The 13,770-nt window shown below is 33.2% G+C and overlaps 1 protein-coding gene across 4 annotated transcripts; it reads right to left on the reverse strand.

The window, feature by feature from the left end:
* Window positions 1-89: 89 nt before the first annotated feature.
* Window positions 90-13,645, reverse strand: LOC136408210 (calmodulin-lysine N-methyltransferase-like). Of its 4 annotated transcripts, XM_066389084.1 has the most exons (7): window positions 13,442-13,614; window positions 1,494-1,566; window positions 1,322-1,426; window positions 1,052-1,265; window positions 871-997; window positions 397-561; window positions 90-322 (listed from the first exon to the last, which is right to left on the reverse strand). In XM_066389084.1, coding segments are annotated over exons 1-7 (891 nt in total). In that variant the 5' UTR covers window positions 13,444-13,614; the 3' UTR covers window positions 90-117. The 4 variants fall into 4 exon arrangements, with proteins under 4 accessions (XP_066245181.1, XP_066245182.1, XP_066245183.1 ...); XM_066389083.1 differs by lacking the exons at window positions 90-322; window positions 397-561; window positions 871-997; ... (2 more) ...; window positions 1,494-1,566; window positions 13,442-13,614 and adding exons at window positions 5,977-8,560; window positions 10,640-10,813; window positions 10,995-11,429; XM_066389085.1 differs by lacking the exons at window positions 90-322; window positions 397-561; window positions 871-997; ... (1 more) ...; window positions 1,322-1,426; window positions 1,494-1,566 and adding an exon at window positions 5,973-8,560 and having other exon boundaries at window positions 13,442-13,645.
* Window positions 13,646-13,770: the final 125 nt, after the last annotated feature.

Consider the following 13,770-nt stretch of genomic DNA (forward strand, 5'->3'; position numbering starts at 1 on the left):
AAAACTATGAATTCATAACGAACATTTATTCTAAATATTCCTGTCATCTCGAATAAAAAATTCAAATCAATTTAGCAACAAAAAATTTTGGAATCTTAAAATAAATTTTTATTTTGATTAATCTACATCCAGTCTCTGCCTCACATTTCTTTTCATCGCCGAACCCAATTTGCGTTTCTTAAAGCTGGTTTCCCCTTCAGAAGCATCTATATTTTCAACAATTTTTTCCTTGAATTCCTTGACTACCGGTTCAGGTTCTACCACAATGGGACACTCAAAATATTCCTGTGCGGGAAGCTGATAATCTATTTCCGCTGGAGCACTAGGAGAAACAAAAAAAAAACGTTTTTGAGCATTTAGGAGAAATTTAAATGTGTAATATTAAAAAATTCATACCTTTCTGGAACAGTATACCACTTTCCGTAAGGATCACTCCTCCCGGGATCTATTATAGGACCATAAACAGGTTCAGGCGTTTCGTCTAGTACTCTCCTTTCTTTGAGTTTTTCTCGAGCCAATCGGGCTCGCTTTTCCGCCTCCTCTTGCTCTTTGTCTTGTTTCCTATAGAATTATAATCCATACTAACTCGTGCAGCAAACATGTACCATCTTTATCAATGCTTTGTTATTTGAGCAAACAAATTCTATTAAATAGTACTTAAATAAATAATGAAAATGTTAAACTATAAAAATATCTGTGAAATTCAGCAGCAAGGCTAATGCTATGTTACAACAGCCCAGACCTTGTGTCTATCAAAAACTCCTTCAATATGAGCCATGTAGCACTACTGTTTGGCGAGTTCCAGGCATTCTCAATAAACGCCTATATACTTTAAAAAATAACTAATGAAGTAATAACATGAACACGAACCTTAGCATGTCTTCTCTTCTATTGTATCTCTCAACTTCTCTGTACTGCTTGGCAATGGCCTTGTTTTTCTCAGCCTTTTGATCCAAGACTGAGAAAAATCCTATTGCCGGAGGACTCCACGTGGTTTCTGGAAAATTATTATTTATTGTGAATTCAAGGTCTTGAGACCATACAATCTTACCATTTGTGATGGTGTTCCAGTAATAACTTTTTCCACCTGTGGCTACCATTTCGTGCCATACTTTGCTGTTATTACCGCTGGCTATTTCCAAATTGCTATCTTTTAGTTTTTTGTTCATCGCGATTGAAGTTAAATCGGCTGAAGAATTACTTTCAACATCTTTTCTGTAGGCCTCCAATGCGGCTGCTTCCATGGCGCGAATTGACACATCAACCTTTGAAATTGTGAATTAAATAAGTATTATAGAAAATGTGTTATAGAAAACGATACCTTTTGTGTCTCTTTCTGAGTTTTAGCACTATCTCTGATAATGTTTTTGAGTCGCTTTTTAACATTTTCTTTGTGTCTCCTGCCATTCTCGTGGAAATCTCGACTCTAGAAGTTTTTCTCGGCAATTACACAAGAAAGTTAGTTAAAACTTATAGCTATTACAGTTACTTACAGCTTTGTTGTCGGTTATCCAGCATTTGCAAAAATCGCAATATTTGCGATCCTGAGATTTCCAGTAATCAGCCCTGAAAAATGATCGAGATGAATTATTAGGAAATTAATTTTGCACATTTGATCCTTTATATGTCGCAGATTAACAATTAAATTTCTCAATTTTCTCTGGTTAAATTAGGGATGCACTGAAAAGATGAATGTCGGGAAGGGTGGGAAATGTTTTAAGAAATCTTATGAGATACTCATATCTTTTTTAAAGATTTTGCCGTTTTTCGGAAGAATGGAAAGATGTAAAACACTGCATTTTCAACTTCGCACTGTAGCTAAACTAAGCCCAGAGTGATTTTGCAGACAAGCCCTTAATAGTGTACTTATTTATGTAAAATGCGATGATGTATCAACAATAAAGTCGACATCTGTTTTCGAGTTTCATGTGGTAACTTTGTAAACTATTAGGAATGCCATTTTGAATTTTTGGAAATCGCTTAAATTAGCGACAATGTAAGATAACGTTTGTTGATGTATGGTATGTTGCCTCCAAATTGTTATGAATCTATCGTGAGGTTAAACTAGGAGCGTTGCCGATGTTCTTATTTAGTTTCAATTTTCGTTCAATTTGGGGCCGTTTGAAAATGACGAGTGAAATTGCATTCATCATTTGGTCCCTGAACAATTAAATAATAGGGCTATCGGTTGTCGGTTATGGTTACAGTGGCCGTAAAATATTATCAAATTGCATTAACAATTGAAATATTCGAAATGTTTCAATCCTTTTTAATACATTGAAATCAATAACAAAATAATACAAAATGGTTATTATGATTGTTATTGCTTGTATCCTTCCAATGTTCGAACAGTTATATAAACAAAAGCTATTAACAGTGTTTTATGTATGTGCGAATATTTGGCCCCCATTCAAAATAATCTCGTTACTTTAGACAAAAGATAATTCCGATTTAATGCCTGCCTGTATGTATTACGATCTTCAAATAATAAATAACTAAACATTAAATTTACATCACGCTAACAGCGCAAAATAAATCAACCATATAGCAAACGAATTCTTTGTTTTGACAATTTACACTTCTTTTGTGATTTACGTTTTATTTTCGAGAATTACGACGTTGAACTGAAGAATATTTACAAACACAAAAAACCAGTAATTTTTCAATTTTACATGCATCTCTTTCTTAGAGGTAACGTGTGGAAAATGAGCCTTACATGAAAATATTTACGCTCCGAAGGTCGTTTTGTGTTTTATGAGCGATTTAATAGTTCAAGGAAGAGACATTAAACTGTTTTATTATGGAAAATTGTTACATTCTGTGTAGGTGTAAATAACCGCAACAATTTAATCAAAAATTGGGGAAGAAACATAAAATGAATAGGTATATGAAGGATTATCGCATATTCTGGACAATAGGTGTTTTGCGCCTGGGTTTTAAAATATAAAACTATTGAACATATCATGTTTTGAAATTTTCTAGATGAGACGAAATAATGTCGCCTATAACTGGGTAGTTTTAATAACCTCAGCTGATGAGTTGAACTGGGCGATTAGTGCCCACTGAAAGACAGGTGTTTGCAACACCTAGGAAAGTCAGATTTTCACTGCCAAGCTGTGATATATTTCATAAACCATTTACGCAAACACATCGATTATTATTTTGCGTATATGCGTAATTACATAACAAACTTCCTCAAGTTTTGAAACAACAATTTTTAAGCTCAGAGAACATCTTAGGCATTAAATCTCTTTAAATGTTGCCTTTGACTTCGACTACAAAAGATATTAGATGTTAAGTTTTATTAGAAAAAAGTGTAAATATTTTGATAGAATATCCCTTTATATACTAACAACGTTTGTTATCTCAATGTTTTAAATTTTGGACGATGACAGTGTAATGTACCCTTATTATGTTACGCCCATGAACATTAAAACTTTTTTAGGTAATATATTCGGTATGGTTAGATTTTAGTATTGATTACCCCCAAATGAGGATTGCCCTGTATATCAAAACTTTCACCCATTTCTTTGAAACAATGAGAGTTTCAGCGCATACAAGTTTTGTTTAATCACTATAACTGGATCACCCCAATAAAACACCAACCTAGCTATTCATCTAAGTACTTTAAAGATATTGATAGTAAACTAGTAGATAATTACCTCTTAGTCATAGCATGTCTATGTATGTTAAGCCATGGTTTAAGTATATAAGAACTTTATAAAACGTAAAAAGCCCTCTTGGCCGAATTGCCGTGTTAATATGCATTTCGTAAACAGAATCCCTTTATTTTTGCAAACTTGACTGAGGTGCAGTATTACTTAACAGGGAAATTCATTACTTCGTAAATTGTTCCTGAGTTTGACGATTTGAAATCCATTACGTATCCCCCAACAACAAATCCGCCTCCTAATCCGAACAGCATAAATCCCCGTTTTTTTTTGGAGAAATTAACTGTAATTTGCACTTCTTAATAAACTTGGAACAGAATGCAAAGTTATGTTCCGAGGAAGAATCGCCAATCATGGCGTCAGTGCCATATCCAATCGTGGCTTCATGCATAATGTAGTTTCAATCCAGTTTGACTCATCTCAACAGATGCCGGGATCTTTTTAGATCCAGACACAAACCAAACTAAGGATCCTGGTGTCTGATTCTATTTATAATTTTAATAATCGGATTTTCGGGGCCCTTTTCAAGAGCGCTTCTGAAATATCGACCAATAAATAATATTTCGAAAATTTATAGTTTTTTGAGGTGTCTTACGCAATCGTTCGTCGAAACGATACATCTGGATCTGATAAAGAAATAAAAACGGTTTGTTTTAGATGAACACTCATGTTACAATTAAATATTTGGTAATAAAACTCTGGATATCGGCTATAAAACTAACTTGAGAAAAATGGTTTAATTATATGTTGGTTTTTCCGGTTTTAAATGTCGGTATAAGGAGGTCAAAGCCATTGGAAAAAACACAGATGAAAACTTTAGTTGGGACGTGACAATTTTACATGACGAGGAATTAGGAAAAGTCAACGTGAATATAAATAATGGGACATTTCGAAATCGATCATGGGGAAAGCTGTAAGTTTTGTCCAAGTCGACACGATTTTTCCGTGTCAAAAGCGCTGTAAAAATAAAACTTATACCGAATTTCATTATAAAAGAATAAAGTTTGGCAAAGAATCATATTATTGTGTGAGTAAAAATATTGTTTACTACACTTGATGAAAACCCTGCTTTAACTTTGTTATGAATGAGAGACTTTTTCGGGCCATTGAGCTATCATAGAGTGAAAAATTGAATTTAAGATTCATGAGAGTGTAACTAATGAGCAATATTCGAAAAACTTTTGTTGATTTTCTTTCTCGTATTTATGGATTGCCTACACTCTAAGTAAAAACCCTTCGTAACACCTTAAATTTATTACAAACAATGTAATGACAAACTGACAAAGGTATATTAATCAAGTACAATAATCCCTGTAATTTCCGTGCTACATTCTTCAATATAGGAACTTAATATGCAATCAGTAGCTTAACAACTGCCTCCCAATAGAACACAATAATGATTAAATTAGTTTCTAGAATCGTTGGGCTAATATGATAGTTCTGCCACTGAGTTCAATAGATTAGTATTATCAACTGCTAACAAAGAAGGTGTAGGTATACTTATAACTAAATTGAAATTGTAATATGTATTATACAAAAATAATCCATTTAAAATATTTTTTAAATCCCAAATTTAGCTGTTCAATATAGTATTCTTAATACCTCTGTTTGAAATCCAGATGATCTAGTTTTAACAATAATTAAATAAATATTCTATTCTATAATACTGATATGCATTGACTAGCATATAATTGACTAGAGCCCGAACCAGAGCGAATGATTCAATAAAATTCGTAATAAACAAATATGCAATAATAGGTTTGGTCAATACAATAAGTATGTACATTGTAATGGTATTATTATTTTATTCTCTAAAAATTTCAAATTTTTGTAGCATCACCAGACGGTTTTCTGCTCTTAAATATTAAACCCATTATTACACATTTAATTACTAGATCTTTAAAACTTTTAGCCTATGCAATCGTTATCCGACGATACGATGACTACTTTAGTGACAAGGCCGTACAACGATAACGTATAAGAGTATAGCAATTCGAAATTTTGTTTAATATATTTTTTTTGATATCAAGATTTTTAGTTTCATATTTGCTTTTGACCACGCAAGTATAGTAATTTCCGATAATTGTTGTATGACCCATGCATGAGACAGGATTTTAGCTTTTGTTTCATACATCTGTGAGTACCCGGTGACAGGGCTCTTGTTCAACGTTGGATAAAATAGAAATCATTTCATATTCTGTTCGGTGTCGTAAACTTTTTTAGTCTTAAGATTTCTAGTTTAATGCAGTTAAAGTAATTTCAGATCATTGTATACTTGGATGACGGATACATGAGACAGAAAATTTTAGTTTATGTTCCATGCATTCGTCATCTAACGAACATTCTGTATGGCTATAAGAACGCCGAATACGCGAATAAAGTTGAAACCATCTTAACTTTCATCCAATGTTGTATATAGTGTTGCCAATACGAAGATGTAAAAATATCCGTTGGCGACCTCAGAAATATTCGCAAATACACGAGTCCTCATGGTTCCATTGATTTTGCCAATGAAGTCATAAAAAGTGGTTGTCGCTGTCGTAGATATAGAGTAGAAACTCAGCAGTGACTCATTGAATAGATAGAAAATTGTGAGTCACAAGAACTCTCTTATCAATATAATTTTTATCCTAATTAGTGCGATCATTCATTTCATTTAAATTTGAAATATGCATAATATACAGGGTTATTCACGCTATACGACGCGGAATATTGTGGCTAAAATACGAGGCTTTCAAAAAGTTTCACTTTTGGGCTATATGGGGATCTATTATGGCTACTTTTTGAAATTATTTTCATACTATACAGGGTGACCCAAAAGCCCTAAAAGTATCAAAGTTGTGTTTTTTTTAATGGAACCTTCTGTATATTATTGCATGTTTGGATTCTCTGATCAAAATAAGTGCTTGTTTTAATAAGGTTTACTATACCTAAAACTTAAGGATTTTTAAATAATTTGAATTTTATCAAAATTTGACCTAATTTTCATGTTTTAAACACTTAAGAAGTATTTAAGTTATGCAAGTATGTAATTTACAATGTAGTGTAACAATAGATCATATTTTATATCCCAATCATGATAAACTTGCCATTTCATAAAGGATGTGCAAAAATTAAAATTATATAATATATAGCCCAAAAGTGAAATTTTTTGAAAGCCTCGTACTTTAGCCACAATATTCCGCGCCGTATAGCGTGAATAACCCTGTATATACACACATCAACTGTGCAAATCGTGAAATTACACGTTAATTGGAAATTTAATTTACAGAGTGGTTCACGCAATTATAATAATCTGGGATTATCGGATCTTCGGATAACGAATGTACGAGACAGAGGCTTTTACCTTTCGTCTCATGCATCCGCTATCCAAGGGTACGGTGTTCAAGAATTAAACTAAGAATCGATGATAATATAATGATGATGTAATAAAAATGTATATTTTATCCGACATCGTATGGCCTCGTGCCCAATCAGGTGTTTGCCGTAGCGTCGGATATCGGACGCATGGATTCCGGAATACGGTAAATAATAGTAACTATCTTTGTACCTTCAAAAATAATCTTTGGAATAAATAATAAATAAGTACCATCTGACTTATTATTATAAATCCCTCCCTTGAATATTATTAAAAATTGTTAACTAAGTAACATTGACATTATACATTCCATACGAATGTGACTAGAAAGGGTTATTCATTTTAGAAAATTTACTACAATTTTCTTCAAAACTGATTCTACTCGAATTAAGGAAAAATTGGTATTTTATATCACAGATGAGGTTAATCAGACTAGATAATACGTTTTAGGTAGGTGTGAGTATAACAGGATACATTAATCAGTTATTAAGTGAGACATTTTTATGAATCCAAGTCATGTGTAAATTTTAGCGTTTCATCAATAAAAAATGGTTTGGAGATGACTGCTTCAAGTTCACTTAATGTAAACCAGAAAGGCGATTTTCTCCTGCAGATAGACAGGGAATGTATTAATCAACTAACACATGTAGCAGCCGCGAATGAACAGTAAACACACCCTTTCCCCAAAAACACCTAAGGACACTTCTTATAATTAGGGCTTGGTCACTTCTATTAGAATAGGATAGTGAATATTATCGTTATAATCACAATTACTGTCCAAAAGAGACAGCCTTTTCTTCCACACGACTTCACTGTAATTCATTATTTTCTTACAAATTAGCCCTCGCGCCTCCGATTGAAGTATGAAGTTATCTAAAGTGGAACCCCTTTGGGGTGCCATAACGAGTGCTAGGCCTTTAGGCGCCAAATAATGACAAAGGCAGTTTATGAAGTCCAACCTAGCGTCATCGAAAAACAAACAGTCTGCTGATATAATTACGTCGAATTTGTTGTAGGACCTGTCAGGTTCTCCCCATTTGAGAACGGCACAGTCTGTGTTGCATGAGAACGAGTTGCATTGCAGAATGGCCTCTACGTTCTCCATTGAGGTTTTATTGCCGTCGGTTACCAAAACGTCCCTGGCGGCGCTGTTTTTGGCCACTAAGAGCCCTGCAAGACACGACATGCCTCCTCCCAACTCCAACACACTCTTATTGGTAAACACGTGCAAATTCAGGCAAACATAGTAACTCAAAGTCTCCTCGGAGGGCCAAATACAAACGTTCCCGGTATTGTTAAAACCCATCAAGTCTTCAGCACTGAATGTCCGGTTACGGTGACCGATATTTAGTTTAAATACCCGTTGTTCTATGGTAATCGAGTACTCAAACCAAGTGCGTTTAGAAATTTGGTCCGTTACATGGTTAGTTGGAGGGCCTGGTAGTTCTCTAGTTTCTAAAAGCATGAATGAGGATATCCTTCGAACTGAGATCTCATCGGTGGGGCTTGAGGGTTGACTTCCAGAAGGGCTCTAAGGGCAGAAAATAGGCTGCGTCAGTATTTTTGACAGTATGGTATTGATTTTAACCACTGTTTATCACTACGTCAGGCAACATTCATTCACTAGGTATACTAATTTTTCAATACGAAAGTTAAATATAAGTAGAATTGGGTTCTGTTCATGGTTTGGCTACGCCAAGTTGTCTTGGCCTGTACCCAAATCGTCGATATGAATTATTATAATCAGTCTCTCATAGGTATTTACGTTTGTTTCTTTATATCAAAACGATTCAAGAGTACAATAAGATAATTTACAATCTGTGAGTGCAATTGTCTGGCAACTTGTCAACAGCTGTTTTTTTTCGAGATGATACTGCAATATGCGGTGGGAAGCCAAGCAATGAAACACGAAAATTTGTTCTTTTCATAGTAAAGTTTAATTAACATTTTTATTTTTGGATATATTGGAATCGCCTTCGGGTTCTTTCTGGGACCGGACAAAGTATCCTCAGTATTTTGAAAGAGTAATGCTTTTGCCTCTTCGAACGAATATTGGAACAATTGAGCTGAAGTTCTTTTATGACTACATAGATCAATCTTATTTGAATTCTCAAATTTAAATTTTCCATAAAAATTTTTTAATGATAAAGAACATCAATCGAAAACAAATCAAATGGGTTGTTTGTCATTTTTGGACAAGCAAAACTGTGTTGACTTTTTAAGGGAGTCTTTATTTTCATGTCGCTAAAAAGAATCATAATGTCATTTGAATGGTTTCCAACCACATACACGTTCCATTGTGATTATTACATTAATACCGCTTTTGTAATTTGACAATGATGCATTATTAAAACAATAAATAGCAAAGCTTTGCAGGAGGGCCGGCAGACATAATCAATCTGAGGGGTGTTTAACATTATTGTATTCGTAGGTTTATTTCGAGAGTTTTATACAGCGTGTAAACTCGTTGGTAATCAGTCAAAGCTCTAAAATCTAAAGTTTGTTCTTTCAAATTGCAATAAAATTATTGTTTTGACAAAAATACTATCTGTTAGTCGGTAACTCATCATCATCAACTTTTTAAGAGAATCCCACTTATTTTTCAACGTTAGTTTCCAATGTCATCTACGTGGCGTAACCATGTCCATGCATTGATTGACCTAAATCAATATCTCCATTATGGGGAATTGTAAAGCAATTTGAAAGTGGGGCTTTTTCATATTTCATTACCCTTAACTGTCTTTTCAATCTGAGGACGAAGTGGTCGATACCCCAGACGAGGCAGCGAGCCTAAGATACACGTGGTATCTCTAACTGACACAGCCCGATCTAAAAATATTTGTCATGCATCAACAAAGGAAGCAATCGTTATTATTTTGACCTTTTCGATTCCGTTTTGAATGTCGAGAAAAACATAAATTTTTAATTTATGTGATAAATCAATTAAATTAGTATGGTTCTATTTTAAGGAAACTAAAAAGGTTGGTCGAAAGTCAGCGAAATACCTGGTTTACACGGCACTAACGGGAGTGGAAGAATAATTTATGGTGTCAAGTCTGTTTACCCCTTTCCTGGATAAGGATATATTTACAAACATTTCCATAGCCTTGATATTGAATTACCTACATTTCAATTACGGCTTATTTTTACAGTTATGTTAACATCTCATTGTTGGTGGGAGCTTTGTGTTTGCTAAACTGTCACAAATAATGCATTAATTACTTTTGAGTTGATTGATAGTCATTGGGCTTTTAACAGACACACACATAAAAATCGATTGAATTATCGATCAATTAAAAATAGATAACACAACATTTTTGTCTACTCTATGTAACACTTGCAATTTTGAAAAAAAAGGATAAAATCTAACTCTACACACTGACAAATAATAAACTGCTGAAAAGTAACACTGACGTTCTATAAAGCACAAACTACCAAACAAAACTGTCAAAAATACGTCACAGGATCAAATCAAACCAGGGTGTCATTCAAATTAAGTCGATTATGGTCTGTCTTGGAACACCTTTGGTTGATGGCTACCAAACTCTACCGTTTCTATGTGTGCAGTTTGGGATGAATGAGTATGGTAGCCATCAAATTAGGGAAATACCTTCAGGGCTTTTGCCAAGATGGCCCACCTTCTCCTGGCCACCTTTTTCTTTTCATTGCTTTTGCCAATATAGGGCAGTTGATCGAGGTCGATTTTGAAATTCCGACTTAAATCTAGTATGTCTTTAGATTGGTCCATAGGGTTTCAAGCATAATAGGACCAAACTTGGCCCCTCTGGAAGGCCAACAGGAAAAAATAAATTAGGAGAAATGTTACTCGGGGAGCAAATACAGGCAGTATTGTAGATATTCCCTTGGACTTGAAATGTTAAATGTGCGACATCACATGAAACAAACTGCCTGTATTGTATCATTCATTATAGAAACATAAATAATAATCGATGCCAAAAACTTACTTCCAATTTCCAATAAACTAATGAATTGAGTTAAATGTCAAATAAATAACGATGATTGACAGTACCGCACGCCGGTACTGAACACCGACCACTATAAACGAGAATGAATAGTCCGCGTTGCCGGACTTGACAAAGCGACACCGGCCAGAAAATGGAAACTTTTGAGCGGGAAATCTCGGTTTATAATCCTTTACCGTTTCCATTGTTATGTGGAGTGTGCGTGCATGTTATTTTAAAACCTAGGGATACAATGGCGCTAAAAATAACTCCCTTGAGGACCTTAATAGCTCGTTGGCCTCTGTACTTGTAATTTCGCCTTATTTTTTAATTTTCCAGCGTATTACGTGTTCTCGTCTGTTTCGCGCCAAAAAGGAAATTGAGGCCGTGACACTGCCAACAGAACAACTCGTGAAAAACAATTGGCTATTACGCTGACCACCTATGTGACCCATTCTTTTTTTTATGGAAAAAGCATATTAAATAATTCTCTTTACTTTAAATATCTAGGCACATAACGCGCTTAATACATACTCACCTTTATTTATAATATAATAAATAATTCACATAATAGAAAGCTACGTACGGCTTCCAAATATATTACCTGGTTTATGTCCACCTCTACACGATGAAATGATCGATTAATTGAACAATTTAATTAGAGTTAGGCAAGTACTTCATATAGTACACAATAGATACAATTAATATTTAATTAAACTTTATAGCTACCACGATGTTACCCAACTAAGAAACAATCTGGAAAATGACATTACAAAATCATTCAAAATTATACTTCATATCGAGCCTTATAAATATTATATTAACAAGGATTTCTGAAGTATGCAGATAAACTATAGGGATGCGTTATACAACAAAAATTATGAACAAATGAATGTCATATGAACATGACTTTCATACACATAAAGCTCTTCAGCTATTTATTTCACCTTTAATTAATTATTGATGTTCTTCAATGGTCTCTTATAAGTATCTAAGAATGTCTTAAATAATTGTATGAAACTATATACAAGTAATAAAATTAGGAATATTGAGAATTAGCATCCAAATTTAAACAGTCATAAAATGTTTGCCAAAGGATTTAATCTTCTCCTGTTTTTCATAGCCTAAAAAGTTATGTATGCTCTTGAAGGAGTAACCATAAAAAGTTGATTATGTTCAATTAGATATTTTCTACAAGGTAATTAAAAAAGAAATCTACGAAAATATAGAAAAATGAAATCCTCAGTTTTCTGGAAAGTGATGGAATTTTATTGGTTTTTTGTTTCTATATTAAACTAAGGATTTATTTCTGCTTATTAACATAGAATTTATTTTATTTTGATTCAGAAAAATTTGTATAAACATTGTACGGGACAGCTCAGAAATAAATAATTTTACAGTAACTATATGATAACAGCCAAAAAGAAAGCTTTCGTTTAACACAAAATAAATGCTACTTCGTTACTTTCTTTTCAGAAAAGGAAGGATTTTATTCTTTTACACTTGGTATACTTTTATTAAATTACTTATAGGGAATATCGTCTCCATTTATAATTTTTTCCTTTGTATGTATATTTTAACCATTATAACAATTTTAATAAACAGTCAAGAAGTGTTGCTTTTTTTGTGTTTAAGATTTATTTTACGATTCATTTAGGTGTGTTTATTGAAATTTTATAAAATCTAGTTGTGGAAAGAATTGTATATATACACCTTTGGTTGAGAACTTCTTATAGCCCCTCACATATATGGCTTATTATTTACCTAACAACCTAATGAAGAAGTTGGTTACAATGTCATCTTCTTCACTGCTGTTTTGTATATGTTTCCCGTTGAAATAATAATTAAATAAAGCATCATGATTCTTGATATTATAATTTAAGAACATTGTCTTTTTATATTTCAGATTTAATTTATGCTTAATTTAGGGAACTTTGTTACAGTTTTATCAAGTTTAGTAATAGAAAAATCATATATGGGGGTTCTAAAATACTTATGACCCTCATGCTTTAAATATTTCAGCTCTGTAGAATTCAAACTTGAGGTTTGAGTCGATATGATGCATTTGACAAGCTTGGTGTTTAATACACTATTAATTTATTTTATAAACTGAAAAAAAACCTGATGACTTAAATGGCGAATGAGGGTGGTCAAAATTTTGGAGCCATTAAACATCTCTTATGTAACATTTCTGCTTTGTTTGAAACAGTTAACTACTTCCATACATTAAAATAACTCATAGGTATGTACCACCCGAACATTCTTGAGTTGACAAAATTTTTGCTGATAATATACTTGAATATACCACTTGTGTATTTAAACCACATAATAGCAGTATCGAGACTTAAAGGGGGATTATTTTAAATATTTAAAAAGGATCGAGAATAAAGCAGGTATCAAATTTACAGGATATTTAATTTTAATATTATAGGGATGGGGTAGCTACTTACATTATGCTCTGGCAAGTGACACTAGCACACAAATTATAGGAGGTCTAGAGAGAAAATAGAAGAAACTCAATATTTTAACTTATAGAAGGACAATATTGATAATAATAACCAAAAAAAAACTAAAATTAATAAAATTTAAATAATTTGACTTGTATTGTTTTCATTTTGTTAAATTCTACATTGACAATATTGAGGTATATTGAAGTACCTTAAGAGGGAATTGACAGTTTTCAGATGATCAACTAGGACGTTACGTAATATACTGGCTAAATGTCTCTGTCAGCAATAAAAGAGGACATGCACCTTTATAGGCGTGGAGCTTGTGCTCT

Source organism: Euwallacea similis, chromosome 4, assembly GCF_039881205.1.
Source record: "Euwallacea similis isolate ESF13 chromosome 4, ESF131.1, whole genome shotgun sequence".
Taxonomy (NCBI): Eukaryota; Metazoa; Arthropoda; class Insecta; order Coleoptera; family Curculionidae; genus Euwallacea; species Euwallacea similis.